The 25,507-nt window shown below is 39.2% G+C and overlaps 1 protein-coding gene across 3 annotated transcripts in view; it reads right to left on the bottom strand.

The window, feature by feature from the left end:
- MCM9 (minichromosome maintenance 9 homologous recombination repair factor) overlaps nucleotides 1-25,507 on the bottom strand; it is an 83,046-nt gene that overhangs the window by 13,950 nt on the left and 43,589 nt on the right. For 2 of the 3 annotated variants that reach the window (XM_031456225.2, XM_064486735.1), the window contains 5 exons: nucleotides 21,167-21,341; nucleotides 2,674-2,876; nucleotides 1,851-2,054; nucleotides 665-747; nucleotides 30-175 (listed from right to left, as the gene is read on the bottom strand). In XM_031456225.2, the coding sequence (XP_031312085.2) occupies nucleotides 30-175; nucleotides 665-747; nucleotides 1,851-2,054; nucleotides 2,674-2,876; nucleotides 21,167-21,341 (811 nt within the window). Of the gene's footprint in view, nucleotides 1-29; nucleotides 176-664; nucleotides 748-1,850; nucleotides 2,055-2,673; nucleotides 2,906-21,166; nucleotides 21,342-25,507 lie in introns of those variants that run through there. The other variant, XM_064486736.1, reaches the window with a different exon arrangement.

The following is a 25,507-nucleotide window of genomic DNA, read 5'->3' as shown; positions in this document are numbered from 1 at the left end:
CTATGCCTTTCGTGGCTTTCCTTTCTCACCTTTCAAGTCTTCTTAGCTCTTCACTCAGGAGGCTGTGCAGCTCCAGCTTTTCCAGAATAAGTTCACACTGCCTCTGGTACTGCTCCAGAGGGTTTTCAGGGAAGGAAGTATGGAGTGCATTCACACCTCCTAGCAGTGCACCACCCTGATGGGGGAGAAAATGGAAAGTACCAGGGAGAGTCAGCAGGCCAGCCTGCACAGAGGAAGCACACGCTAGGCACCACTGATCCCAGATGGCTAAGACCAGCCCTCTACACCTCTTCTGTGGGTATCAGAATCACCTGGGAGCCTTTCTCAAATTTCAGTAGTCCTCTACCCCGATCCTGGTGGCATGCACTGCTCTGGGAAGCCCCACTGTCTCCAGTGGGACCATGAGCACCTCTCAGGTATGTTCAGGAGAAAAAGGATTGAGACCCACTACTTTACGCCAGTGGGTAAAGCAATGCTACTGACGTAGAGACTGTTTCCATGACAATTTTCCCCCTTCTCTTAAATGGTTTCCTTTGGATATATTTCCAGGGATTATTAGGTCTAGAATATGGTCATTTTTATGACTCCGGGTATGCTATAAGTTGTCTTTTTTAAAACAATGCTTATAATTAGGGTTCAAATATTAGGTACAAAATATTCTTACCTGCATAGAGGACTCCATTACTGACACCACTGTAATAGCATCTTCCAGAGTCACTGTGTCACGAAACATCAGGCGAGCATGAGCTAATGAGGTGCATTTGAAATTATGGAAATAGGAATTATTTTATATTAATATTTGAGGTGACAAATGTAATACTCTCCCCGATACCCTCATTCCAAAACTGTATTTTATGAATGAGCTACTAATAACAAATAAATTTTACTAGAGTAAGGACAAAAGTTTAAGTTCAACTAGCTTTAAGGCTGTTTCTCTAATAATGAGCCGAATACTTCTGCACAGCCCATGGCAATTCTGTGAATTTACATGAAAAAGCACTCTCTGCTCCAGCAAAGAAAGGGGCTATAGAAGCATACATTTAATATTTAGCACCTTTAAATCCTTACTTTCTAATCTATGATAAAATATACAAAATTAGAACTAAAATTCTTTTCTCATCTCTGGCACACCTCTTTATCTGTGAGCTTTTTAAAACTACCAAACTCGCAAGCCTGAATCTTGGGTATTTCTTGCCTTATTGTTAGTTATAAATCCTTGAAAAAGTGAAGTGCATTTGTTTTGTAGAACTTTTTACTAAGTATATATTGCGCCATCATATGATATAGTCAGTTCATGTGAAATTTTTTTTTTTAGAATTATTTAAATAAGGGCTAAATGTAAAAGCTGGTATTAGGGGGAAAAAAGTCTGGAGATGCCTATTAGCTACATGTATGCATGTAAGTCCATGCCTTAGGGATGGGATGGAGCCTGGCATGAATTCAGCATTGTTATGTTAATAATGGGCAGTGAGTGGCAATTAGTGAGAAATAACCAGAGATGCTATATAGGAAACCGTTCCCAACAAGGGAGTACCCCGCCCCAAAGCTAATAGAAGCCATCGGGAAACAGAACACCCAGAAGTAAGACTTTCTGAATGAATGATGTCTTGAGTTATAGGAAGTTCTGAGATGTCACAAAGATTACTTCCTTAACAATGCTCCATTCCACTCAACTCTATAATCTGCCCCCGAAGAGTGGAGGTTTCAGCTCCAAGTTTTTACTTTTTAAGCAACTGTGAGCAAGCACCTCGGAGATTATCCTTACTCATCTCTGAATTCATGGTGCCAAGCCCTGTGCTTTGCACACATTGGGTACCCAATAAAAGTATTATCTGTTGAATGAAATAAACCTTCTGCTAATCGTATCAAGCTTTCCAACAGGCGGATAGTTGTCCGGGCAGCGTTCCGGGAATCGCTCTGCCTTTGCATCTGGTAGTACCGGAGGAGAACTTGATTCCCCACGTCAGACAGTGTGGGCTGTAAATTCCTAATGAGGCAGAAGTAGGTTTTCATCTTTTCCATGCTCCAAAGCTTCTCTGATTTGCTTGGATAACCTGCATATATCAGGTGTGAGGTCAGTGATTTCTAAGAATAGGCAAACATCCCATATTAAGGGCTTTGATAAAGCTCTTGTACTCACCTTTTAAGAAGATAACCTTCAGGTTTCGTGGCCACTGAAATCTAGACCTGACTCTGCGTAGCACGTAGTTCTACAACAAACAGTCTCGGGCTCTAAGCTTAATAAAGGTACGCTTCCTACAGGCGCTCAAATTATTCAGAATAACACTGTTCTGCCATATACAGTAACAAGTAGTACTTGGCAAATCTAATTTTTTAAAGAAAGCCCCACATTTAGAACTCTGTGTCATAAATTCAGTCCCATTTTCATTGTGTGTAAGAGGTGAACTATGTGGTGATTGTATATCATAAGGCTGCCACCTTTCATCACAAAGGACATATTTTCCACTATAATCTCATGAACAGCAGGCAGAGAAAGGCCCTTTTCCTTCCGCTCACTGTTCTGGGCTCACTGACTCCTCTCACCACTTTCTGTCTAAGCATCTCTCTACTGCCCGTTAGGTATGCTACTTTGGGTATTTATTTAATTACTTCAAGGAGAATTTAATTTGTTAGGTCTCTGTCTATCTGAGTGATTTGTTTGTCCCCACGTACCTTTGTTTTCTAAGATAAAGGAGGAAATTATACGATCCCAGTCTTCATTCCTGGTATCAAGCAAGACCAGGACCAGGTCGAATCGACTTAAGAGCGGGCTGCCAAGGGCGATGTTCACCGACACGGACTCGTGGGGGTCGTACTGGCCTTTGGGGTTAGTTGCTGCCAGGATGGTGGTCCTTGTGTTCAGCTTGCACACGAGGCTACCGAGAGAGAGGGTGCAATTCACTCACTGTGGAGATTCAAATAAAAAGCAAGATTAAACCTGTTAATAGAAAGGGGCCGCTCTCGCACCTTGACAATCTAGAGACATACACGTGAAAGAGACTGTGGAATGATACAAGGGGGTATCAGCAACGCCAAGTTCAGATGAAGGACATTTGCACTGGTCTATTCTAAAAGAGAAATAAATGTTCCATAAACACTTCTTATGCCTCGACTACGAGCAGACCCCTTTGCTAAGTGGTGCTACGAGGAATACAAACCAAACACAGACACTGCCTGCAATCCACTAGCTACAATGGTTAAGACAAGGCAGAATACAGTCAGTTCTAGAAGCATAAAGTTCCCAGCGGAAATAAAGATGGCGTGTATTCATCTATGCAGATGGAAGAGACACTCAGAGACATACTACGAACTAATTCTTGAACTGGGCTCTTCATGACATCTGGACTCTTTCTGTGTGTTCATTTATTTTCTTTCGGTTTTTCTGAAAGTGAAAGAAATGGGCTGAAGAGAAAGGGACGAAGGGAGCAAGGGAAGGAGGGAGGAATAGCAGAAGAAACCAGGAAAAATTAAGGCTGATAAGCATAGTGTTTCTGAGGAACAACCACGATGGGAAGGAAGGCTGAAGAGGTCTGGGCGTGGAGGGCAGGTTAGACGGGGAAGGATCGTGGACGGGACACACGGAAGAGCCAAGGGTAATGGTCCAGGAAGAGGTACATAAACCCTAAACAGAGCAGTGGCAGGGTAGGTGTGGAGATGGCATTACTTAGATATCGTTTTTAAACTTACTAAAGGTGGGCACATTCATTGACAACACATGGAGAATTCTTTCTCTGTGAATTTGCATGCTCTCTAGTCGAGGACCGTTTTCAGTTATAGTAGCATGTCTGCCTCTCTGCAGTCACAGCCCTGAGACATCAGCAAACATGTGCTCCATTTGTTAGTCCCTGAACTATTTCCAGTCGGCTCTAACAATGACCTCATGCCCCAAGACTGAAAAAGTTTGAGAATCTTTATTTGTGGTAAATGGCACAAGAAGACATAGAAGAGAAAAACAAGGCACTTTCACTGAAAACTAAATCTTCTTTTTAAGAAATTACTGACAGGGAAAAATTCTGGACAGAGTCCACATCATATCATTTATGTGCCAAAATGGCTTTGCAAAGGCAGTTGTCTAGAACTCAGAATCTAGTTTGCTGTGCAATCAACATAATAAATGGTTCCTAACTAATCCCACAAAAAAGCACAGTTAATCCACATTGAAGTGAGGCTGTTTGCATTTATCATAAAAAAAGAAATATTGCTACAACATTGGCAATGAAACTAAATACAACTGAATATGAATTAATTTCTTAAAATTATTTTCTGAGAGGTAAAATTGATTGCTCTTCCTCTCTCTGATCAAGAGATATTTACAAGCCATTTCCTGTGTGCAAAGGACAGTACTGAGAATTGGTAAGGGTATACAGCTGGTCCCCACCTTCGATCAGTTTACAACAGAACTGCTGGAGGATGGGGAGGCTTAACACAGAGCCTGCCAGACAGGACGTGCACAATGGATGCTGGCGGCAGAATCAGCATCAGTACCAGAAAGAGAAACTTCTGCAGAGACACCTGGACATCTGTAACACATATACTCTTAAAGTCATCCATGGTGTGAGAGGGAAAATGAACAAGCAGACACAGAAAGAAGGCGGTGAGTTATTCCTGAGGTGCATGGGAAAAAAATGAAAAGAGTTAGTTTAAGGAAGGGGCCAAGGAAGACTTATAGGTGAAGAAGAAAGGCCTCCTGAGTGGCAGTGAGTGGAAATGAGACAGGAGGAGGGCTGGGCGGGGCAGAGGAGACTCTGTGGGATGGTAAGTCAGGCAGCTGCCAGCAGCAAAGAGGAGGATGGGAACAGTGCCAGGAGGGCAGAGCGGCCTCTGGTCACTTAAAGGAGGGGAAGGCAGTATACAAGCCTGGTGGTTGCAGACCTGTGATACGAACATGACTGCAGTACAAACTGAATAAAGATACACACAAGCTAATCCTAAGTGCTCTGCGCACAGTAGTGCTTCACTGAACACCGCTGAGTGAGGAACTCACGGAGTGGTGCAGTGAGGGTCACTTTTCCAATCCCATACGAGCTCTACCCGCCTCAATAACAGGAAGATAACTACCGTATTCCCAACACCAAGCACTGTGCTAGGCTTTCTGTGTGCAAATCACCCCGAATCTCCACCACCACCTGAAAGAAATAAGGAAACTACAAGTTCAGAGACAGCAATCACTTCCCCAAGGCTACTCGGAAAGCAGCGGAGCTGCGACTCCTTCACCTCCAGGCTGCCGCCCCGGTGGTGGAACATTTTCATCACTTCCTGTGCTCTTGAAGATTCTGCCTGATGTTTCAGGTATTCATTTCTTTGCCTTATTTTTTTCCTACTTAAATTGATCCCCCTTGAGGGCCTAGGACTTATTGTCATAATACTCACACTGTCTGTCACATATTAAATGCTCAATAAACATGTACTAAATAAATGATAAACAAAAAAACTCTTAGTTTAGTATTTCTAAAATTCAGAGTCATTTTATACTCCTAGACTCCATCAGTCATAAAATAATCATGCGAATTAATGTTTTCCCTGCATTAACTTCAAGGAGTGAAAACATTCCAGTTTCTGAAAAGCTACTCTTCCATTTTTAATCTACACGTTTAAATTTCCCTATAAACATGGGAGTTAATTTTTCTCAACATTGTAAAGTTAGCTTACATAAATTATTTTCACTATTGACAGGCCCTCCAGAAAGTGTGCTTGTTCCTGTGATGGCCTCCCATTACTCTCACTGCGTCTCTACAGGTGATCCCCACCTTCTCTCATGGCTTTCATCACTACCTGTCTGCTGGCACTTCTGAATTTAGTGCTAGCCTGTGGCAGTGGCTGCTCTGCATTCACCAAACCTTGTTTTCCTTTCTCCCTGAGGACAGAGCAAGATTAAATCTCCCTGGCCTCCTTTACAGTTAAGCAGAGCTGTGATAACAAGTCTCACCAATGGAATGGAGGGGGTAGAAGAAGAGATGCTACTTCCAGATCAGGCTCCTAAAAGCCTTCCTGGGTGACCCGCCCCGTTTTCTTTCTCTCTCTTCGCCGAAATAGGTGAGGCCAAGGCCCTGGCGTCAGAGAGCCACCTGAGTGATTGTGTGGAGCAGAGGGCCACACCCTCCACCCACAGCAGACTGTGACATGAACAGGAAAAACTTCCTCTGGCAAAACATTGCAGGAAAGAGATGAGCACAGGAGAGAAGTGTCCAGTTTTCAAGGAGTAAAGAAAGAGAATGGACAGCTCAGAAATTTGAATCTTTGAAGGGCTGGAAAAAACAATTGCCTCTAGCCCTCAGAGAGTAAGGGGAAAGACTGAAACAGGCTTTGAACCAAAAAGGCCCAGTAAATTTTCTCAGTTGAAGAAAGTGACCCAGGTTAAAGGGGTGAAGCCTTCAGCTTTAGGTGACCTTAAGGGAGCCATCATTAAGTTGAATAAAAGAGGAATGGAGGCCACACTCATTTTCATAGCACACTATTGACAATAGCCAAGAGGAGGAAACAACACAAGTGTCCACGGATGAATAAATGGATACACAATACACACTCACACGCAAGGAAATAGTATTCAGTCTAAAAGAAAGGAAATCCTGCTGCATAATGTAACACGGATGAACCTTGAGGACATGATGCTAAGTGAAGTAACTCAGTCACAAAAGACAAATACTGTATGATTATACTTATCTGGGGTTTCTGGAACAGTCACGTTCACAGAAATGGAATATAAATGGTGGCTGCCAGGGACGGGGACGGGGAAATGCGGAGGTGTTGTTCAGAGGGTATGGAGTTTCAGTTCTGCAAGATGAAAAGAGTCCTGAAGATTGGCTGCACAGCAGTGTGAAAGTACTCAACACTGCTGAAATGCATACTGAGAAATAATTAGGATGGTAAATTCTATTTTTTCTTAACCACAATAAAAAACAAAGGAATGGAGGCTGTCATGGACTGAAAAGTTTGTGTCCCCACACCCCAAAATTCATATTTTGAAGCCCTAACCCCAAAGTGATGATATTACGAGCTGGGGCCTTAGACAGGGAATTAGGTTTAGATGAGGTCACGAGGGGAGAGCCCCCATAACGGGATTCAAGTCCTTAAAGAAGAAGAGAGACCAGAGTGCTCTCTCTCCACATGCACACCCCCCGACACGCACTGAGGGAAGGCCAGGGGAGCGCACGGCAAGGAGGCAGGAAGTGGGTCCTCACTGGACCCGAATCTGCCAGCATCCTGATCTCGGACCTTCCAGCCTCCAGAACTGTGAGGAATGAATGTCTGTGATTTAAGCCCCCCAGTCTGTGATATTTTGTTAGGGCACCCCAAGCTAAGACAAAGGCCAAGAATTAAAAAAACAAAACCCCAACAAAATTGGGCTTGAGCAATATGCCAAGAAAAGAACTCTGGATACTGGCACATGTGACTGGCTGGAAGCAAAGTGATCAGAGACCTAGGTTTCCACAGGATCTGCACTGCCTGAGAGACTACAAGCTCAGTCTGAAAAAGCCATTGGGGTGAAGAAACAAAATTTATATTTTATGACAAGATAAGAAGATTTAAACATAAAACTTTTCTCTGTCCCTTTGGGCCTCTTCCCTCCCCTTTAGTGTGTATTGTACATCTGCATTAACCAGACCTCCTTAGGAGAGTCTTCCTTCTTAACCTTGTATGGGGCCATGATGACCCACGACCCACTACTCGCTTTGTATGCATAGATCTAGATGGTGTAAGCCGCCAATAATACGTCATCTGACATATAACCCTTTGTCTCAAAAACTTATATAACCTCTATGGGACTTTGACCTATGAGGGGTGGAACAGTCCTCAGAACTTTCTAATAGACTGTCTCTCATCTTACAATCCTCAGATTAGCTCAAATAAAATTTTCCATTTCTTTCTTAGACTATTGATTAATTTTTTTCATTGACAGTTGCTTTCAAGTTGTAAAATCTTTGGCAGGTATGATACCAAAAACACAAGCAAAAAGAGACAAAAATAGATCAAATGGATTTCATCAAAAGTAAAAACTTCTGTGCTTCAAAGGATGCCATCAAGGAAGTGAAAAAACCCACAGAATGGAAGAAATTATTTGCACATCACATATCTGATAAAGGACTTATATGCAGAATATACAAAGAACTCTTAGACCTTAACAATAAAATGACAAATAACCCAGTTTAAAAAATGGGCAAGAGATTTGAACAGACATTTCTCCTAAGAAGATACACAAATGGCCAAGAGGAGTATGAAAAGATGCTCAGTATCTCTAGTCATCAGGAAAATGCAAACCAGAACCACAGTGAGATACCACTTCAAGCACATTTTTAAGCACAGTACTGTTATAATCACAAATACAAAAAGAAACAAACAAGTGTTATTTAGCAAGGATGCAGAGAAACTGGAACCTTCATACATTGCTCAAGGGATTGTAAAATGGTACAGTGGCTTTGGAAAACTGTTTAGTAGTTCATCAAAAAGTTAAATATAGAGTTACTATTTGACCCAGCAATCTACTCCTATGCATGTATTCAGGAGTAATGAAAACATGTGTCCCCACAAAAATTATACATGAATCTTCTTAGCAGCATTATTCACAATAGCCAAAAAGTAGAAACAGCCCACATTTTTATCAACTGATGAACGAATAAACAAAATGTGGTATATTCATGTAATGAAAGACTATTCAGCCATAAAATGGAACAAACTGCTGATACGTGCAGCAATCTAGATGAACCCTGAAAACAAGTGAAAGTTGCCAGACACAAAAAGTCACATCTTTTTTTATGATTGTGTTTATATAAAATGTCCAGAATAGGCAAAACCATAGAGACAGAAAGTAAATCAGTAGTTGCCAAGGACTTGGGAGACAGGGAGAATGAGGAGCGCCAGCTAAAGGATATGGGAAGTCTTCGTGGTGATTAAAATGTTTAGGAATTAGAGATGGTGACAGCTGCAGACCTCTATGAGCACACTAATAACCACGAATTGTATACTGTAAAAGGGTGAACTTTTTATCTCAAAGCTGTTATGAAAAAGTCAGAGGAAAGGATAAAAATAAATGGTATGTTTGTAAAAAACCAACAAACATAAACAACAACCTTGATCCCCTAAGCTTGTTCCAGGAGGGTGCAGGCTGGGAAGCTCAGGCGCCGTCTCCAGATGTGGCCAAGGAGGATAATGGACAAGGAGAAAGGAGAACCCCTATGTGTGCTGAGCTGAGCCAGGGGCCACAGAGAAAAAGGAGTTATCTTAGATTTAGAACCAGGGTTTAATCACAAAACTTCCATGAATAACGCCCACCCCGCAAAATTCCAGAATTTCTACAATCAAGTGCCCACTATGTATTTCCCATTTCCCCCCTTTCTAAGTGGAGGCTGTTACTGTGATTAACCAGTCTCGGGTCCACTGTGGTACATACTGTGTGTGGTGGGGACATACTCGTCTTTCTGAGTTCAAAGGTGTCTTAGTTAGGTTCCCTCCAAAGCTGACTTTTGAGATAAGGACCTAGGAACAGGGAGTTTATTGGGGAGATAACCCTAGGAGTGGGGAAAGTCAGACCAGAAAAAGAGAAAAGCCAATGAAGAATACAATGATGAGCGAGTTACTGCTGCGGGAAACAGGGCTCCGTCCTGCCCAGGAACTTACACCAAACTGTCCCATCCAGTCATGGGGAAGCAAAGCTACCGACCGAATGACCCCTCAGTAGTTGAGGGTTAATTCTGGGGGCACTAAATCCCCCACACTTCTGTTCTGCCCACACGTGGCTATACAAGCTTCTAAGATAACAGAGAACGCCCCTGGGCAGATGGGCAGAGAGGTCCTAGAGTTGAGAATCTGACAGCATCCTGGGAACTGCCACGTAGCTGCAGCCAAACTTGGAAGGGGTATAAAAAATGCGTCATCAATTTTTGGTTATTGTGGGTCACCAGATTACTGGGAGCCACAACTCGTGCAAATCACCTGCAGGTCCCGATCACTGAGCTGAACGCAGTAAACGGAAAGGACCTTGGGTTGTCTCTCTGAGGAAAGAAGAGTGAAACAGCGCACTGCAGTAGAGATGGAAACATGTTCACCAATCTTATTTCCTTTTCTTCCTAACAAACCTAAACCAGATATCCCAGCCTGCCCTGCAGTAAAGTGAGTCTATGTGATTGAGCTCTGGCCAACCGGATGTGGGCAGCAGGAAGGTACACCATTTCTGCCTCGCCCCTAAAATCTTCCCTTCTTTCCTGCACAACCCTCTACTTTTCTCTTTCCCCACGTAAAGGAGCACCAGGTGTGAAGAGCTCTATGAGGGAAGGAGCCAGGGTCCCTGAATGATTCCTGGGCTAGAACAACTCTTCTCCCGCACACATGAGCAAGAATCAACCTTCGACTGTACTAAGTCACTGTGTGCTACAGCAGTCAGAGTAGCCTACTATGAAGCACGTCTTTCTACTGAGCTCCAGACCCTTTGGCTACGCAACAACTATCCCAACCTAAAGAATCAGGCCAGAAAACGGTCTGGATACAACACTCACATATCAGTTTCTAGATTATCCAACATTTCTAGATTAATAGGGCCTCACTTGAAAAAAAAACTGCTTAGCACCCCCGAAAATGGATGAAAAACCCCACAAAAACTATGCAAAATAAAAACACAGATGATATTCTCACAATCTGCTGCATATTTTTTTGGTAATCTGAAATGCTAGGTATACACAGCACCCCCTGCTTTCCGACAAGGTCAGTAATGTTGGCAAGTTACCTTTTACCCCTAGGCTGATTCAGTGAGTGGCAGGTTGTGAGCATCTTGAGAACAAAGGCCTTGTCTTTCATCCTTGTGGTGTTAGTAGCTAGCAGAGACCATGTGGCTGCTTAGAGCTCAAGGCATGTTCACTGGGCAAAACAATAAATTGCCATCTTGCTGCTTTTAAATTTTAGACTCTGCTTCTACCTAGGCATGCGAGCATAATTTAGTAGCAGCAAATATGTAATTGCAATGTCAAACTGTCTCCTAAAATGTGTCCCCAGCAAGTAGTGAGGGTATCCTCTATTACTGAAGAATCTGATACCCTGCCCTAGGTGAGTTACTACCCTATTTAAGTTTGAAAAGAACCTAGAAAATAATGAAATATTATCTTTCCCAAATCATTATTCAGTTTAGCATATTACAGACTTAAAGATCATCACCAGGGAAAGCTCCTCTCAAATGACTTCACAAAGCCACGTGGCATTGGGCTGCCATTTACCAGGTGTGGGGACTGACGTGAACAATTTAAAAAGGTAAATTCAAATACTGATACCCTCTTTTAAGTTCATATTGCATCATTTGCTTCTTGGTTTCCTCTCCTACTTTGCTAAGCAGCCAGGACAAAATGTAAAAGATTAAACTCCCAAACTTTAAAAATATTTTCAGATTTAAGTAGCATAAGCAAGAACAATAAAACTATTCGTCTTTTCAAACATATGGATTCAATAAGACCTATAGTTTGGTCACTGACACCATAAGTTATACTTTAGTAGACTCTAGACATCCTTAGTAGACATCCTGAGTGTTTTAGTGTTTTTTCCCCCTATTATGACTGCCCATAACAAGCTTTTACACCGCAGAAATCATATTGACTGGTTTCCTCCTAGCCCCTTGTGCATTAGAACAGTGAGTGTATGGCTCACCATACACCCTCGCAGGTATATGCCCACCACACGGGTAAACTTTAACCTCAAATCTAAAACAGTTTGTGGAATTGGCACAGTTATATGGAACAATTAATTGTGTGGTTCTTATGTTTTAAAAGAACTCTCTGCCTCTGTACAGTGTATACAAAGTCACACACACACACACACACACACACACACACATCCCCTTTGTGAGATTCCCTTCAGCTTGGCGGCCAGCCAGACATTCTGATCCAGTGGTTCATATAATACCCTTAAGGGAGATTATAATTCAAATAAAAATTCCTTCTCAAGTCCATCAGATTTTACTCACTTGAGACATGAGGGAGACAACAAAAGGGAGAGAACAGAAGCAGACATATCCAAGAGTTCCTAAAAATGATGTTGCAAGGTATCAAATGTCTCAAAGAAAATCCTGAAGTGGTCCTAGAGAATGGGCTCCAAACACCTGGACTCAATAGCTCAGTGAAGGACTCTCACTCTAGGGAACAGAAACCGAAGGAATTAGGGAACGAGAAGCAGGTAAAGTGTTTCAAGGGTAAAATTCAGAGTATCCTTATTTTATTTTGGTTGGATACATGATTAAGTATTCCCTTTTCATACTTAACTTTTCTTACCTGCTTCCTGATTAGCAACCTGATATGTTTTCTCTCCAGAGACATTTCCTAAGGAGTTCTGCATTTGGCAATGAACTGATACTCTGCATCAAGATTAACAGGCTTCTAATTAGGGGGAGTGAACATAAGATTCAGGAAACTGTTAGCCAATTAGATGAGCTAATGTTGGAGGCAGATTCAACTTTTTCTTAAATTGTAGACTGATCCAGAGTAAGTGCTATGAAACATGGATACATGAGCTAAAAGTGGAACTTGAAGAGTGTTTTCTTTGGTTCCCTCACCAAGCAGATGATAGATGTACACTGGTGACTGAGGGCACATTGCCAGCCCAAGAGCAAGACCAACACGTTCTTGCATTTTTCAGTAAGTGATATTATAGATATTACAGTAAGGTCAAAATAAAAATTTTTAAAAAGTAAAAGGACACATAATAATAGGTGGTGGCTATGATCTGGAGAGAAATTGTAAGAATTACAAACTGCAGGGCTTCACCAAGAGTTTACATTTTACTAGCTACATGTGACTAAATACTGTCTTGGAAAACCTTGCCATCTTTTTTGTCTTTTTGAAACCCACTGAGCTTGAGACTTCAAGTAAAGAGTACCTCCTATTTAGATTGACTCACCAGGCTATTCTGTCTAAACTATTGTTTCCTATCACCAACAAATCTACCAGTATTTATAATTGATTGTACCACTTGTTCTTTGGTATATTCCTTAAGTGATTCTTTTGTCCTCGTTATAGTCCTGCCCAGCCACTGGAATGCCCACCAAGCACATAACTCTGCAATTCCTTCTATGTAAACTGCCATACATGGACAACTGGACGGACCAGATATTGGAAACTGACCCAAGAGCTGTCAACCCATTAAAACTGGCCAGAAGCCTCTGAACTGGTCTTGCATAAACCTTCTAATAGGGATGATAATATCTAACTGGGCCTCTCTGCAGGGTATTTGAAATGGACATAAGAAGGAGAGCTGAACTCCTAAAGAGAGCTGAACAAGCTTAAAAGATACGCAAACACACAAATAAATCAAAGACAGAGAAAGTATCTGAGTCACAACAATGGGAGAGCAGGTGTGAAAATGAAAATACTTCTGATGCTAAGGTGGCAATGATGTAATATAGCTGCTAGTTCATATCCACTTTGAACAAAGTCCCAATTCCCTAAATTATGCTCCAGTCACCCCAAAATGCAGCTTTTGCTACCCCACAGACCCTAGCAGGTCTATTTCAGGTAACTTGAGCTAGTCTTATTATAACTTTAAAAAACCTTCACAGTTCTCATCCACCCTGTAGATTCAGTATTTCATCCTGGAGCAGAATCATGTTTTGGCTCAAGGTTCCTAGACAAATGCAGGAACCAGTGATGATGATGATGATGATAACAGACAAAAAATATAATAAAAGGTGCTAAGAGGAGGAGTAAAAATGCCAAGAGAATAAAAACAAAATAGAAAAGAGCTAAAAGGTCTAAGAAAAAAAGCGGTTGCCATAGAATCTAGGAAAAGAAGATCTAACATACATACAATTAGAGTTTCTGAAAAATAAAAACAAAACAAAGAACAGAATATGTGAAACTATAATTCAAGAAAAATTTCCAGACAGAAAAGAAGACTCCTACATTTCAAAGGACTCATGGACATCTTAAAAAAATGATCAAGACTAATCAACTGAGATACAGCCTAGTAAAAGTATTACATCTAAACTGCAAGGAAAAAAATAATCCTTCTGGGCCTTCAGGCAAGAAAATCAAATCACCTACAAAGCAAAGAATATCAGAATGGCATTTGATTTGTCAATAGCAGCATACAAAGAAAGACTACAAGAAAGAAAGTGTAAGGCTAGGTCTTTATATCCAGCCTTGCTGTGTTTCAAGTATCAAAGCTATGAAAAATAGTTTGAAACATGCACAAACTCAGTGTAGTGCTCAAGAGCCCCTCCCAAGGAATCTGTTAGAGGATGAGCTTTATTCAACCAAGAGATGACAGTGATATTCTGGCAAAGGACTGATGATGAGCACTGAATATATTTAATTTTAGGTCTAAGATCAAAACAAGGGAAGGTATAAAAGTGGAAGAAGTGTATGTAAACATAAGTGCTATTTGTTCGACCAAGTATAAATAATATAACCATTTTTAAGGAGTAAAGAGAAGAGAGAAAGAGGAAAATAGAACACGTTCATTATGCACACATGGGTAATGGAGTAAAGTCAGAGGATATTATTTAAAGCTCCCAAGTGAAGACAAAGAGGGCTGCAGGCATCATAAAAGGTAGTTACAGATAAGCTCTAAATCAGGTGTCATTAAACTACAGCCAGCAGGTCAAATCCAGCTCACCACCTGTTTTTGTAAATAAAGCTTCACTGGAAAACAGTGATACCCATTCATTTACATACTAGCTATGGCTTCTTTTGTTCTGGCTACATCATAGATACATAGATGCAGTCATGCTGTCTACATTAGCAGAGGTGAGTAGTTGCAATAGAGATGATATTGCCCACAAAGTCTAAAATATTTACTATCTTGACCTATATAGAAAAAAATTGCTAACCCCTAATGCATAAAAAAGGCAAACCTTCTTAAATGCTAAACACATGGAAAAAGACACATAGTAAGTTTTTTTAAAAAATGAAACATAAAACCAATAAATGTAAATGTGCTTAACATTAAAATAAAAAGATTTTCAGGTTACCTATAAAGCAAAGCAAAATAAAATAAAACCAACTCTATGCTGTATACAAGAGAACAAAATGAAATCAAAAGGCTAAACATAAAGGAAGAAGCAAAGATATAATAGGCAAATGTAAATAATATGAAATCAGGAGTTGTGATCTTGATACCAGGCAAGGTAAAATTCAGGCTACAAAGGATTAACACAAAATGCAAATGCTAAAGCCACAGCAACTACCTCCATAAAGCAGAAACTATGAGAGACGCAAAGAGAAAACTACAGACACACAGTAACAAGGAGACTTTAACAAACCACTCTCAGCCCAAGACACATCAAACAGACAAAAGGTAAGTAAAGATACAGAAGTCCTTCTAAGGTACAGTTTATATGTGTGTGTATGTGTGTTACATTCTGATTATAGAAAATATAACTTCACAAGCATAGATGGGCCAGTGATGAAATTGTTCTTATATCAGGCCACAAAGGAAAAAAACCTCATTAATTTCCTGAAAGTTGAAATAACACAAACAACATTCTCTGACCACAATGCAGCAAAACTAGAAATTAATAACATCAACAAAAATCAAATAATTTTTAAAAGGCCCTTCTACCTGGAGATTAAAAAACTTGAGAAAGGGGATATACAAACCAAAATTGCGTAATTTCTAAAAAACACATGAAAAACATGATAATGAGAACACTACATATAATAATTACAGGATACCAATGAAGCAGTACCAAAGTGCATGTATATTAAACATGCTCTTTTGCATAAGGAAGAGATGCAAACACACAGACACACACACATGTGTTTTTGCTTATTTTTGCAAAACAAACCAAAAAAAGAAACATAAGAAGGATAAATCAGAAACTAGTGAAAAAGGTTTATGTGAGGGATAGAAGAAAATAGAATGGAAGGGGTAAGGGTATGATGACTTCTTTGGTGTACAGTTTTGCCTTCTGAAACGTGTTTTACAAATTCAGAAAATAAAATTAAATCAAAAAGACAGAAAAAAGAAAACTCTAAAAGTGAACACAAACACAGATTTAAAAACTTCTTTCCTCACTGTGTATCAAATCAGTAATACAACCATATTAAAAAAATTAATTTAAATAACTTTTGAAAACACACTCTGACCATATTGAACCTTAGTGGAATATATTCTAAATACAAAAAGACCTGCAAAGAAGGCTTGAATATTACTTAGTTTTTTTCTAGTGCTTGTTATTGGCAATGGTGTTGTTGTAATAATTCTGAAATATTTTGAGACTTAACTGAGTTCATAAACACAAGGAGTCCTGGGAATACCTGTGAATATCTAATTTTGAAGAGTTATAAGTACCTTCTCATCCTGGCCTAAGAGGATATTGGCTAGAAAACTTTTTTAAAAGTACATAAATGACTGTACAACAATGAATGTACTTAACACTACTGAACCGTATGCTTAAGTTAATATGGTAAATTTCATGCTATGTGGATTTTACCATACAACAGTCACTGAGCGAGCAAATTCACATATATCAATTCTAAATTCTGAAAACAACCCTGGAAGAAGGGTGTTGTTATTTTCATTTCACAGCTGAGTTACTGGGGTTGAGAGATGACAATTCTCTTGCACAAGATCAGAAAGTAGTAACAGAGGCAGGAACTGACTCTAGGTCTCTCTGACCCTACAGCTTATGCTCTTGCCATCCTAACCACATTGACTTTTAAACAAGCATATTCACAATTTAGTTTTATTACTGAAGAAAGGGACATTCACTGCTTTTGTTACTGTTGGGTATTTGTTGTTACTGAGTAGTGATAGTGGCAGTTTTAGGTAATTTTACCGAGAATTCACAAAAAAGAAAATAACTCCAGAGGAAAAGTGTCTGGTCTCTTAGACAGCAACATCAGCCCTTCCTGAGGATTCTTATTTCAGGCCACATCCTCTGTGCAGAAAACACGGAGCCTAATAACTCACAGTGAGAGCGACTCAAATCCAAGATGTATATTTTCAAATAAAATTTAAATTTTTGAACAGTGTAAGAAACATTGAGTCTGGTTGAAATACATTTTCAGTCCAGCAAACGTTAGAAACATTGTGTTCAGAAGCAAAAGCAGCTACAAACAGATGCCCTTAGCATGCAGTGGGCCTGTCACCTGGGGAACAGGCTGGAAGCTGACTGCTCAGTGAGTTCAGAGACTACAGGAAGTCAAGCTCTGCTGTAACAAAGTAATTAAAAAGTATCTGCACTAAGTTGATCAAGAAACCCTTTCAAGATGAAGAAATAAAAGGAGCAAACCACTGACTATCATTACATAATAGTACAGTTATGCAAGGTTTAGGAACTCGGTCTTTAAAAATGCATGATAAAAATAAAATAGTACAAATGTCTTCATGAATCCAGAAACAGTTATGTGGGGTGAGGAATAAATCAGAATGCCACCAACATCCACACCTGAGAGTCAATGGATAAGACTTTGGTTGGATAATAATTTAGAGGAGAACAAAGATCCAGGAATGCAGTAAATTATAGCAATTTTTAAATGAAATGTATATGCTAAAATGCCTTGAAAAGTAAAACTTCTTACATAAATTTAAAGAAGTTGGAACTGAAATATTGGTCGTGATCCATGCCACAGTTCAAAGAGGTATGTACCAAACTCTGACAAAAGAGAAACATCTGAAGAACTGAATATTGAAAAGATTATCATATAAATGTTTACCACAAAAATAACAATAACATCAATGCCTGCTGTGGCCCAATGGTTTAAAAATAAGCCCTTGAGAAAAGTTCATTAAATCAAAGCATTCAAAGTGCTTCTCAGGCAAAACATATCATGTATCTGACAGACAGTTTAAAGCAGAAACAACGGAAAAGTGACTGTAAATAGAAGTAGCCAAATAAAGTTCAAATCTCCTGTCTCTCAGCTGAAATCTTCTTTCCCAACAGACAAAAGAAATCCAATCTGAAAATTATTCTTTAAAATTATTTCCTTTGGAAGATGCTGCTCCAATTTTAAAAAAGAGCTTTACTGATGATGAATGTATCACCTCCCCAGCACTGCTATTCATTTCTATCTCCTCCCATCCTTATGTGGACTCTGTGAGTCCACCATCAGGGGTCAAAGCTGGGACTGTGACCTTGAACCTGTTCTACATTGTTACTAGTCAGGGAAGAGATGAGTGTAGAAAGTGTTAAGTGTTTGGAAACTTCAGTAGCATTTGACTAGTGGTTTCTTGTCTGTTGATTCTAGAAGTAAAATATATGGATTTACACATACATATATATATACATTTTTTTAAAAAATTAAGAATTATTGTGGTATAATTTACAAATAGTAAAATTCAACTTTTTAAGATGTCCCTCTGAAGTCAGTCCCTTCTGCTGACCCCCAACCCTTGGCAACCACTTGATCTGATTACCCTTCTTATAATTTTGCTTCTAGAATTTCATATAAATGGAATCATAAACTATGTCCTTTGTGCCTGGCATCTTTCCCTTCACATAGTGCTTTTAAGATTCAACCATTTGTTGTATGTATCAATAGTTTGTTCCTTTATATTGGTAGCAGTATTCCACTGCATGGATGTATTGAAATGTGCTTATCCATTCACCAGTTGATGGATTTCTGGGTTGTTTTTAACCTTGGGTGATTATGAATAAAGCTCACTCCAGCGCCTGCCCCAGCTGCAGACTGCTGTTGCTTGTTACTTGGTGTTAGGCTTATTTTGGGGCCAGGCCAGTTCCCGGTCTCCTAGTCTTAGGCAGGTGCTAGGCACCTGCTCTTGGAGTGGACAGACCAGAGTGTTGCAAGGCTTCCTGTCCTTCCCACCAGTGGAAGCTGAACCCTGCCATGTATCTGTGGTGGTTCTCGGGCAGAAGGGGTCTTTCTGTCCCTTTCCCAGTGGTAGAGACCTCTACTTTGTATTGGTTCAGGATTCTGGACCCGAGAGCTTTTCCCACCCTTCCCTTAGGGGATGATGGCTTTTGTTTCTACCCTTCTCCCCAAAGCAGCACCTTTTTACCTGGCTCCTTCCTGAAGAGACCCGTGGAAAAAAGTTTGACCGACATGCTATCTCACATTTGGATTTCAGGGAATTAAAAATTTTTTAGTTATTTCTCACTTGCTTCTATGGCAGCCACTACTTCCTCCCATGCTCCATCAGAAGTGAACAGTCTGTGTGCCTCATGTCTCCTAGGAGGGGCTTGTCGCACTTTGGAACTGAGCTCCCCTGATTTCCTTATACACTCAGCTCTCTGATGTGCTCAAGGAAGGTTATGAGTTTTGAGGGCTCTCTGGATTTTTCTCGTTAGGATGAGAGTGACATGCTCTTACAGTTTTCTCTATCACAAGTGGAAGAAGAACTTCAGCTTGTGTCTTGTATGTCTTTGCTTTTTTATTTCACTAAAAAATTATTTTTATTATATTTTATAAAAATATTTCTCTGTGATGAATTGGAAAAAAAATAAACAAATAAACGAAACTGGCCCTTCACCACAAATAGAGTGAAAAGCACTATTCCAGTGCATAAAGTAGTTATGGTTATGACAAGATGGTCCAACCTGTGGGCGTACTGTGCAGCTACAAGAAGATTTCTTTTGGAACTTAAGACATACAGATATAGCACAAAAGTTTCATACTAATTCACATTTAGCAGAGGGTAAGGCACTAGGAGTGGTTAATAAAACACTCTCACTTCCGGAGGAGGGTATAGCTCAGTGGTAGAGCGCATGCTTAACATGCACAAGGTCCTGGGTTCAATCTCCAGTACCTCTGTTAAAAATAAATAAAATAAATAAACCTAATTACCCACCCCCACCCCCCACAAAAAAATTTTTTTTAAAAAGGAGAGAAAATACCCTCACTTCCAAAGATTTATCCTACAGCCTGTCATACAGCACTGCTAGTTTTCTCCCTTTCTAAACCAGATTCACAGCATTTGTCTTCATTTTCCCTGATGTAGGGGTTAATTACTTGGGAATCTTCCATAATGTCCCAGACAGCCTCTGGAAAAGGCGTATTGAAATAAACCATAGATTCTACCAAACAGCAAAGGTGCTGATTGAATGGAGACATAATGAGAAGAGAAAGTAGCCTTGAAGACACTTCATAAACCGTATCTCCAATTTCCCCGATAAAGAGTTTAGAAGCAATAATTATTTTAAAGTACATTCTCCTATCACTCTTTTATTATTGACTTAGCCCTTTGTTGCTCTTCTATCTTCCCCAACAAAAGAGTGAACACCTCAAGGATGGTGCTGTATCCACCTCTGTACTTCTCAGTGTCTTGCACAGTGCCTAGCATATGGTGGGCTCTGAATGATTATACATTGAGTGAAATGAATAGATTTGATAATGGTTCTGCCTAGAGTTTTCTTGGATCTTTTTCCAATGGGGTATATCTTTCTCTTACTGCCCTTACCACTTTCCTTTTTGATGACTATAGATCTCAAAGAATCCTTAGCCACCTGGTGTCTGCCTGGCTCCCAAGTACCCACTACTGTTTGAAGACTCTGCTGGCAGCCCCATCTGCCTGATCAGCTGGCCTCACATCTGTAACAGGAGCCTTAGGGCTGAGATTGTTCTGGCTCTGTTCTTTGCTTGGATGACCTGGCAGCTTGCTTGATGGTCAGCCTTTGTAGCCAGGTAAGCTTCTCATAACCACCGCAGGGCCTGGATGAATGGATTTCTATCTGAACCTGCCTATTTCTCCTCCTCATTGGTCATTTGCAGTCCAGGACTCACATATCTCAACCTCTGAGCCTCCTTGAGTCACAGTAGGTACTTCATCTCATGCTAATATATATTATTATTTTATTTTCCACATGCTGTGATAAACCTTCCATGAGGATATATAAGGAGAATGCTAATATAAGAAGAATGCCATCAAAAGCAGAAATTACTATTTTTTTCTTTTCGAATCTTTCAAAATTCCTAACATAGTACTACGCCCAGAGTAAATGCACAATTATTGAATGAGAGAATGAGTTGAAGGCTGCAATGAAAGCTCTTTGTAAGTCCCCTCCAAGAATTAAGTCAACTTACATTTATACTTTAGTTTTCCCTTTCTTTTTCTCAACAACTCATTTTTACTTCTCCACATATGTCCATGAGAAAACTAACATGTGTTGAAGTGTATAAATGATAATCTCTGAGAGGACCAAACATACCTTGCAGTTCAATATGGCTCACATTTTTCCATAACCACATATTAATGAATCTCATTATTCCCATAGATTTTAAAGAAAAGAAACTCTTACCCAGCCTTAGCAACACTTATGGTTTGTTGCTCCATTGCTTCATGGATACTGGTTCTATCATGCTCTTTGAGGCTGTTAAACTCATCGATACAGCAGAGACCTGCATCTGCCAGGACTAACGCCCCAGCCTCCAGGTTCCATTCTCCTGAGTCTTTGACAGCAGTTACCGTCAGACCTAAGACAACAAGCAAGCTAAGTTAGCTTTTACTGTCAAAAGCTTATCTTATAACTATGAAGAAAAAGAAATTCCTGTACTTTAAAGGGAAGGGCATAGAATCAAGGCTTTTATTTCTACCAAGAACAGATAGCATCAGGACTCCAGGTATCCCATTACTGTAAAGTCTTAGGAGAGTCTATGTTCTGAAAATCTAATATGTGTTATTGAGTATTTTGTGGCAAGTGGAAGTCCCCAAATTTGCTGTCTCTCCTTGGTAGGTGCCCTCACTGAGTGGTCTAAACTTTTAGAAAGAGCAAACAGATCTACAGACACCTTATGACAACAAGTTCTGAACTAGATTCTGTACTAGATGTTTACAGGTAAGAGTCCAAAGACAGACAATAGAAGACATTACAGTCCAGTGATGAAAACGAAACATTTGCAGCCAGTCTCAATAGAAGGAGACGATTCTCTTCATAAGTTTATCTGATTTTGAGTCATCCTTTAGACCAGTCAATAAAACAGAGTGGTCAAAAGCAAAGGCTTTGGCATTACCTAGAATTGGATTTGAATCTTTGATCTGTCATTCTGGCTGTCATTCTGTAGGCAAGTTTCCCAATATAGGCATACCTTGTTTTATTGAGCTTTGCTTCACTACACTTCACAGATACTGTGTTTTTTTTGCAAATTGAAGGTTTGTGCCAACCCTGAATCAAGCAATTCTATTGGTGCCATTTTTCCAACAGCATTTGCTCACTTTGTGTCTCTGCATCACATTTCGGTAATTCTCACAATATTTCAAACTTTTTCATTATTATTATATTTGTTACCATGACCAGTGATCGGTGATCTTTGCTGTTACTCTTGTAACTGCAGATATGGTGAGAATACTAAGAAAACAAGAATTAGAAGTGGAGCCTGGGGATGTGACTGAATTGCTATAATTTCATGATAAAACTTTATGAGGAGTTGGGGGGAGGGTATAACTCAAGTGGTAGAGCACGTGCTTAGCATGCACGAGGTCCTGGGCTCAATCCCCAGTGCCTCCTCTAAAAATAAATAAACCTAGTTACCTGCCCCTCAAGATAAAAAATAATTAAGTAATAAAATAATAATAAATAAAATATTTTTAAAAAAGACTTTATGAGTTGCTTCCAATGAGTGGACAAAAAAGGTGGTTTCTTGAGATGGAATCTATTCCTGCTGAAGATGCTGTGAAGATTACTAAAATGACAACAAAGGATTTAGAATATTATATAAACTCAGCTGACACAGTAGCAGCAGGATTTGAGAGGACTGACTCCAATTTTAAAAGAAGTTCTACTGTGGGTAAAATGGTATCAAACATCAGTGCAGGCTACAGGGAAATCACTGGTGAAAGAAGAGTCAATTGATGCAGCATCTTCATCACTGTCTTAGGAAACTGACACAGCCACCCCACCCTGCAGCAACCACCACCCTGATCAGCCAGCAGCTGTCAATATCAAGCAAAAAGATTCTACTAGCAAAAAGATTACTACTTACTGAAGGCTCAGATGATGGCTAGCATTTTTTAGCAATAAAATACTTTTTAATTAAGGTGTGTATACTTTTTTTAGACATGTTACTGCACATTTAATAGACTACAGCATGGTGTAAACATAATTTTTATTTGCACTGGGAAACCAAAATATTCATGTGATTCGCTTTATTGCAGTGGTCTGAAACTGAACCTGCAGCATCTGAGGTATGCCTGTATATCCAGGCCTTAGTTTATTTATTTAAAAAAAAAAAAAAGGATAAAAATAGAAAATACTTAATAGATTCTTGGGTATCCAAGAGAATATTAATAAAGCTCTTTAAAAGGTATATGATACATAATGAGTAATGATAATGAGTACTATTGATAAAAATTAATAAACCTCTGCCTAGACTGATCATTAAGCGGAAAAAATGGAGATACAATTTACAAACATCAAGAATAAAAGAGGGGACGTCACTATAGACCCTAAAGACAATGAATTAATAATAAGAAAATACAATAAACAATTCTAAGTCCTAATTTAGATGAAATGGTCAATTTTTTTTTAATTGGAGTGCAGTCAATTACAATATGTCAATCTCTGGTATACAGCACAATGTCCTAGTCATGCATATACATACATATATTCATTTTCATATTAAATTCTTTGAAATATATAAACTGCCAAAGTTTATCTAAAAAGGAATAGATAACTTGCACAATCCTTTATCTACTTTGAAAACTGACTATGTAGTTAAAAATGTAGCAACACAGAAAGCTACAGGCTGAGATAACTTTGTGGTGAATCCATCAAAAATTTATGGAAGCAGTAATACCAATTCTACAAAAACTTTTCAAAAATATAGAGAAACAAGGAACACTTCCTAACTCATTTAATGAAAATAGCACTATCATGATACCAAAACCAGATAAAGATACAATAAAAGAAAACTACAGACCAGTATCTCTCCTTAACATAGATGAAAAAAAAAAAACCCTTCAAAAGTAAAAGAAAAACAAATGATACATAAAATGATAATAGATCATAACTAAGTGAGGTTTATCTTGGGAATGCAAGACTAATTCAACATTCAACTGTTAATCACTGCAATTCACCATATCTACAAACTAAGGAAGAAAAATCAAATGACCACCTCAATAGATACAGAAAAAACATTTGATAAAATCCAGCAATCATTCATGATTTAAAAACAAAACTCTCAGACAAGTAGGGAACAAAGGGAATTTCTTCAATCTGATATAGGATATTTACAAAAATCCTACAGCTAACATACTTCATGATACAAGACTGAATCTCCATCTCCACCCTCACCCTCAAGATCAGAACAAGGCAAGGAGATTTGCTCTCATCACCTCTATTCAAAATTATACTGGAGGTTCTAGCCAGTGAAATAAAACAAAGAAAATAAATAAACAACATACATATTGAAAAGGAGAAGTTAAAATTGTTCATATTTACAGAAAATATGATTATGTAGAAAATCCCAAATAATTTACAAAAAAAGCTACTAAAACTACTAAGTGTAGCAATGTTTCAGGGTGCAAGTCAACATATGAAAATCAAATATATTTCCATAGATTAGGAAAAAACAATTAGAAATTGCAATTTAAAAATAATACATTTATAACAGCACCCCAAAAATATGAAAATACTTGGGTATAAACCTTAAAAAAGATGTCTGTGTGTGTGTGCAAAAAGTACAAAACACTGATAAAGGAAATCAAAGATGACTTGATCAAATCAAGAGATATTCCATGTTCATGGAATGAACTGAAAACACAGTACTTCTAAGATGTTTCCCCAAACTGCTCTATAGATTCAATGTAAGTCCAAACAAAATCCTGGTGGGATTTCTCTCTCTCTTTTTAAGAAATTGACAAGTTGATTCTAAAATTTCTATGGAGAAGCAAAGAAAATAGAAGAGCCAAACCAAAAACAAAGTAGGAGGTCTCACATGATCCAACTTTCAGATTTACTACAAAGCTGCAGTCATCAACCCCGTGTGGTATTGGAGAAAAGATATAGACAAACAGAACACTGGAATAGAACAGAGTCCAAAAATAGGCCCACAAATATATGGTCAAGTGATTTTTTGATAAAAATGCAAAAGAATTAGATGGAGAAAGGATCATCTGTTCCACAAATGGCGCTGGAATAATTGGATATCTTTATGCAAAAAAAAATCAATCTTGATTCATAACTCACATTTGATATAAAAATTAACTCATAATGCATTAAAGAACTAAATGAAAAATATAAAACTTATAAAAGAAAACATAGGAGAAAAGCTATGTAAGTTATTCTGGTTTCTGGTCCAGCATTTAAAGAACTTAGAAGTTGCCAATCCATCCTAACAAATGAAAACCTAAACAAACCGAAAAATCAAAGAATTGTTCTAAGATCCATCTAAGAAATGGGACCACAGAGCAAACCACTGCCCTCAAAACTGGAAAGACAGAAAGACAGAGAATTACAACTTACCAGAGCAGAAGCCTCCATGGGCACAGTGCTGGGATACGAAACTCTGAACTGAAATTCACAAATTACTGGAGGCTAAGTGTGGATAACTCTGAGAATGAAAAACTCCTTAGGAACCCAGTCATGGGGTGGGGGCAGTAGGGGGCGGCAGGGGGCGGGTACCGATACTTTTGTTGAGTTTTA

This window comes from Camelus dromedarius, chromosome 6, assembly GCF_036321535.1.
Source record: "Camelus dromedarius isolate mCamDro1 chromosome 6, mCamDro1.pat, whole genome shotgun sequence".
Lineage (NCBI taxonomy): Eukaryota > Metazoa > Chordata > Mammalia > Artiodactyla > Camelidae > Camelus > Camelus dromedarius.
Note: the sequence above shows the minus strand (reverse complement) of the source record. Positions and strands in the feature narration are given on the sequence as shown.